The following is a 6,451-nucleotide window of genomic DNA, read 5'->3' on the forward strand; positions in this document are numbered from 1 at the left end:
TTGAACTGAATCTTTAAGAATCCAGGGTCTGTCTAGGGTGCTGTCACTCTAGATCTAGATAATACATAGATGCAATTTTGCTACAGAAGACATGACATATTCCACATTGGTCATACTCAGAGATAATACAAGAAATTATGTTTAACAAGTTTTGATGATGACACTGGTAGTTAGTTTAAAACTGAGTTGTTCTTTATTTTAATTTTGATGATTCTGAAGCAATCTAATGATATATTTGTTTATTTATTGACATTGCTTGATACACTGAAGGCAAAATAAAATGGAAAATGCTATAATCGTGCTTCAATATGTGTCACCTGAACACTGAAAAATTGTTTTTCTAAGCACATGAAATAAGTATTTCTCACCAGTTCTCCTTTTGAATATAAGAAGCCCCAGTACCAGTAGGATCATGCCCATAATTATTCCATTTCTTGTCACAGCTGCTGCCAAATTCCATAATGACTCTGTTTTGAAAGCCACAAACAAATTTCACTTGTAACTCAAACACAAGATACATCTGACAAAGTTACAGCAGTAACAGTGGACTGAGTGAAAGTATAAGTAGTATTATGGAAGTCTACGCAGTGTCTCTTACCTTCGACTTTCCCTGTAGTATCATTCTTGTTTGAATCTGTTTGGAAAAGAAGATTGATTTGGGCCTGTTAGCTTTGTATGTAGAGGTGTATATTTGTGTTCAGTCACTTAAAGCTGCAACAGATTAAGCATGGTTTTAATTCTTCAGGTTCTGTGCTTCTGCACATTCAATTTGAAATAATATACAGTGGGTAAAATAACTATTGAACACCAATATTTGAAGGTCTTGAGAGAGCTCGCTGGATTTACCCACCATGAGATGCTTCTTGTGTGACACCTTACTAAACAAGACACTTTTTCTTCACACACCATCTCTGTTTTGTTTTCTAATTACTGATCGATTTCAGGCGTCATGAATTTCCATGCCTTTTTACACCTCCCGTTTTTACCGTGTTCAGTACTTTTTCCCTGTGTCACTTGTCATAATTTAATTGAACTTAATTTATGGAATCTATGGTTTGATTTTTTCCACGTGGGGCTTTAATGGGTCGTTATTGATGTCTGGCGAGAATTTCATTTTAGTAGCACCATTACAAATATATTTACTTAGAAAATTGGTGACATGTCTGACACTTATTTTACCCACTGTATATTTTCCATGTCTTAGATAATTTGAGTGGTTTTGCATCTTTTTTGATATTTGCACAATCACTACAACATATAATTCTAAAACTAAAAACTGTGTTTTCTGTTTAGCAATGCAATCAACACTTCTGTCCTAATGTTGTCATCAGCTGGTCAGTTGACATTACACTGTTGTATTAGTTTTTATTTGGTATGCAATGGTAAACTAGTACTCATTAGGGAATGGCAACAATTATAATAATGAATATTAAACACACAAAAATATCTACAGATAAAATGTATCTGGTCATTTGCATCAATCAGGTTTATAATGAAGTGCCTGCAAAGTTAGTAACTTCCTTTCAACATCAGCTATAGCCCTGCTTACAAAGTACTGTTTTACTTAAGCTATTTAAGATGCTGAACATGGTGAATATTTACTGTTCCTACCAAACATCAGAATTTTAGAGTTAGAACTCAGATCATATTATTATGCTGAGAGTTTAATCAGACTCATTGTCTGCATGGTCAATAGGTCATTGTCGGACGTACTGTAATAAAACAGGGACATTTCAAACTTTCATGACAATTTATTTTCCCATTAATGATGCACTCAAAAAAGTCTCACCTGTAGTACTGTCTCCCGATGTTATATACTGAGTTGTTTTGACAGGAGTGTTCACACCAGTTGTAGGGTTGAGATTAACAGTAGCTAATCCTTTAAGACAGAAAAACATCAAATAAATATTATGTCACTACGACATTTTGCTGCTTTCTTTTCTGTATTAAAATTGAATTGAAGTTATGACATGCCAAAAGAAAAGAACTAACAAAAATATTTCCTGGTGTATTTCTGACATTGTTTTACTCTTTAGTCTTCAGAACATTCAGTTTGAAAAAAACAAAACAAAACTACACTTAAATTGAATGTCTTATTTTTTACAGTTCTTCCTTAAGTGTTATTGATGCACTCAATGACGTCTCACCTGTGGTGCTGTCTCCTGATGTTTTATACTGAGTTGTTTTGACAGGATTGTTCACACCATTTGTAGGGCTCTGATTAAGAGCAGCTAGTCCTTTAAGATAGAAAAATATCAAACAAATATTATAATGCCACATATTTTCTGTATTGACATTCTTGATTATTTATTTCCTTGCGTTATTGAAAACAAGTATTTGGCATGAAGTGCCAAAAGAAAAGAAGAGTTTCTTGGTGTATGTCTGCCAACTTTTCTATAATTTAAAGGAGAAGTATGTTAAACATAGTATTCTAACAGTGTTTGAACCGTTTCACTCTCCAGTCTTCAGAATATTTAGTTTGAAAAATAACATATAACACAAAAATTAAACGTCTCATCTTTCATTTGAGCAGATTTACATTAATACAGAAAAAATATTTTCTAATTTTACCACGTGAGTAATTTATTTACCTGATAGTGAGTTCACTGAAGTGGTAGAAGTTAAAGTACTGGGTTTGTTGAGACTTGATTCTGTTCCGTAAATGTTCAATAAAATGTTAAAGACATTTAAAAGAAGTGATGTGTGATGATGCTCTGGGTTGTTTGTTAAGTGTGTCCTACCTGTGGTCATGATAGATGACGGTTTGTTGATCTTTGGTGGTTCACTTTCCAGAATAGCTACAGTAAAAGGAAATTAATTTGAGTATAAATAAAGGTTTTGTTATTACTGCAATCAAATCACATTTGAAAATGTGTTTTCAAATGTGTTTGAAAACACATTTACTATTTCATTAAATGTCAAATCTGTCCCAAAGGGAGTGTCAGACGAGGGACTATTTTTTACCTATACTGAAATATTTGGTAGTGTCTAGGCCTGGGTATCATCACTGATTTCTACAAGTGATCCGATTCTGATTAAACAAGGTCCCGATTCGATTTGATCCCCGATTCCAGTCGATTCGATTCAATTCAATTTTGAATCTGACAGTGAAAAATATTATAATTCTGATCATTTATCAGCAAATATTCATATTTTTATATCTATGTATTAAAACAAAATATTTTGTGTCAGGAAGGGTATCCAGTATAAAAACCTTTACCCATTTCTACTGTGAGCATGTTATTATGCTGACAATATCATCAAAGCTCAAAGAGACTGCAAGTCTGGACGTACTCTTTTTCACATCAAAGCTCAGTTCTATTTATTTGCACTGAGGATCCAAATAAACAAAGTGAAACGAAATGAAAATCTTGGGCGTAACAACCGCAGAACATTTTTAGAGAAAAATACTTTGAATGCTTTTATTTTAGTCATTTTCATCATTTTAATTAATTAAAGTAGCATCTGTGCTATAAAGTCTGCTTATCTTCGACTTACCTGTTAAGTTGTATCGATCACTGCGAGGAGACAAAGACCTGGGTTCCCTCTTCAAAGTGTAATCACAGCTGGCATCTTTTTGTTGAACAAAATGTAGATGTCTCAAAAAATCATCAATTGAGACATAAAACTGGCAGAACCTCTGTTTGTTTTTTGTCCTGCTATTCTTCCAGACAGCTACTGTGAGGACTAAACGACTTGCTTCTCCAAAGTACAGATTACATCCTGTATCATCTTTCACAGATCCAGGCAGAGAGCAAACAAACCCAACATGTTCCCCATTAAAATGCTGCACACTCATCTGTGGTGTTTGACCTACATGAAGATTAATCAAGTCCCATTAATATACAAGAATATTGTATGTTTTACCAGCACAACAATAACAATACTGGTGTTCATAAAAGCTGAACTGCAACACATTTTGTAATTAACTGTAACTGGTCATGTTTAGATTCCTGCGTGCTGTCTTTGGTGGTGTAAGAAAATATGTAAGAACAACACTCCTAAAAAAGTTTTGTGAAAGAAAACATGAAGCTTTATAAAGATAATAATGTCTAACACACTGTATGATAACTTATCCAATCACAGGAAGAGCAGTCTCTCACTTTGTATGGTGATGGAGGATGGTTCACTGTCAGCAGACGTTGAATTAAGGTCTCCAGTGTAAAAACATCTCACTTTAACTTCAGCAGGTGAACTGTGATGTGACATTAACAGCAGTTCTGTTGCAGTGAAATTCTGCAGGCATGAGAAGGCTTTGGAAGTATTTTTGCTCACCGTGTAGAAAAAACACTGATGAACTGAAACAGATGTTGGTGCCTGACAGTGTAACGTGACCGTGTCCGTCTCTGAGATCACCTCTGTGTTCACTGTCAGTGTTGGTGGAAGAAGAGCTGAAAAATCAGAGGTAAAGAAATTTTTGATCTAATAGATAATTTTTGGTTTAAGTAAAGAACAAATATGCAGTCACAGAAAAATCTGAACACTGGAACATCAGGGACTCACCTTGTGCTTGAATCTTATGAACAAAAGCTGTTGGAAAGAAAATTTGTTAACAACATACTAAATGCACGTATTAATAACCATTATTATAATTATGTATTAATGGCTCATTAATGCAAACAAACTGTCTTTTCAAGATCACAGGAATTTGTCCTGCTGAGAAAGTTTTAGTTTGGGACTCCTCACGTGAGTTTATTGATTAAAAAAAAAAAAAAAATAGAAGCACCACAAAGACACAAAAGTTGCTGTAAGAACACAAAGTAAAATCCCCAACCATGAAAAATGTAAAACCTACAGATTCAACATCTTCAGTCGAAAAGCTACAAGAGGTTTAACTTACACATGAGGATGACAGACAGAAGGTGTCCAGCCATGATGAAGACGATTAATGTGACTGTGCAGAACACATGTGAAAGTCTGACTTTGTAAAGGCTGATGTTCCAGTTTAAGGAACGTCACAGGAAAACCACAGGAACCACTTTAACACAAGCAGAGCAAAAAGTCATGAACGACCCTCTGATACTACTTATACTGCAGTGGAACCAGGACTTCAACTTCCTGTTCTGTGGCAAAGTCACATTTTACCTGCTCTCAGCAGATTTGACTGGTGATTCTACATTTGCCATTTCTATGATGTGATCATCCTTGAAAATAAATATGCGACCAACCATTAACATGGGTCACAAGATGGCTGCTGAAAAGGGAAACTTGCTTCTTTGTGTTTAAATAACAAGTTAGCTTAGAATTTGTGTGTGTGTGTGTGTGTGTGTGTGTGTGTGTGTGTGTGTGTGTGTGTGTGTGTGTGTGCAGTTTCTCTTCTCCTTCTCAGAGAGATGACAGACCTCAGAACAAAAATCTACAGGAAATAAGAAAAGTCTGAGAAAGAAGAGAAAGCGGTTTAGGTTATTCTGGAAGAACGACTGTAATAATAATGATACTAATGGATTGCATTTATATAGCGCTTTTCGGGACCCTCAAAGCGCTTTACAATTCCACTATTCATTCACTCTCACATTCATCACACTGGTGGAGGCAGCTACAGTTGTAGCACAGCTGCCCTGGGGCAGACTGACAGAAGCGAGGCTGCCATATCGCACCATCGGCCCCTCTGGCCAACACCAGTGTGCTGCTTCTTCAGTTGAGCATTGACAAGAATAGCCTCATCTTCCTCCGACAGGGCAAATTATATAATAAAATATGTAAATAAATTCAGTGTGATTCAGAGCATTATTTAAGTTGAATGTTGTTAAGATGTAAATCACCAATTCAAATCAAATCAAATCAAATCAAATCACTTTTATTGTCACATCGCATGTGCAGGCACACTGGCACAGCACATGCGAGTGAAATTCTTGTGTGCGAGCCCCACAAGCAACAGAAATGTGCAAACACAACAACACAAACCAGCAAATACAAGAATGGCTACATCTGAAACTAATAAATATATGTACAATATATAATAGTGTATGCATTTCTGGATGTGTATACTAAATATTTTTTACGTGTGTGTGTGTGTGTGTGTGTGTGTGTGTGTGTGTGTGTGTGGGTGATGTGTATACACATTTTACAAATTAAATAGTAAAAAATAATAAAATAAATATATAAAATATACAGAGTTGAATATGTGAAAAATTCACTTAAATAAAGTTTATACTAAGAAAGCTGAGTAATCTTACATACCTGACTTTGTGTAGCATGACCCCGTATTAGAGAGGACAACAGTTTGAGTAGATAACAATTCAGAATCACGTACTGACACATGAAAAGTTAACAAAGCTCACTTTCAAGATTCAAGAGAATCGTGCATTAGCGTTGACTGATCCTTTTAGGGGTGTGACAAATGGAAAAAGTCTGAAAACTGGAAATGGATCAGTTAGAGCTACACATGTGTGAGGGGCCTACATTTATGTTTAACTGCTAAGTCATTCAAATATCTAATCAGCCAATCATG

The 6,451-nt window shown here is 35.2% G+C and overlaps 1 protein-coding gene across 1 annotated transcript; it reads right to left on the reverse strand.

Annotated features, from left to right (window-relative positions):
• Positions 1-277: 277 nt before the first annotated feature.
• Positions 278-4,876, reverse strand: LOC121815782. The gene is made up of 10 exons (XM_042228056.1): positions 4,841-4,876; positions 4,504-4,530; positions 4,104-4,391; positions 3,499-3,813; positions 2,742-2,798; positions 2,592-2,651; positions 2,148-2,237; positions 1,790-1,879; positions 599-634; positions 278-467 (listed from the first exon to the last, which is right to left on the reverse strand). The coding sequence occupies exons 1-10, from the start codon at positions 4,872-4,874 to the stop codon at positions 304-306; spliced, it is 1,161 nt and encodes a 386-aa protein (XP_042083990.1). The 5' UTR covers positions 4,875-4,876; the 3' UTR covers positions 278-303.
• Between the last annotated feature and the right edge of the window lie 1,575 nt (positions 4,877-6,451).

The sequence above is a fragment of the Haplochromis burtoni genome, unplaced genomic scaffold (genome assembly GCF_018398535.1).
Source record: "Haplochromis burtoni strain Fernald_Lab_line unplaced genomic scaffold, NCSU_Asbu1 Contig_300, whole genome shotgun sequence".
In the NCBI taxonomy this organism is placed as follows: domain Eukaryota; kingdom Metazoa; phylum Chordata; class Actinopteri; order Cichliformes; family Cichlidae; genus Haplochromis; species Haplochromis burtoni.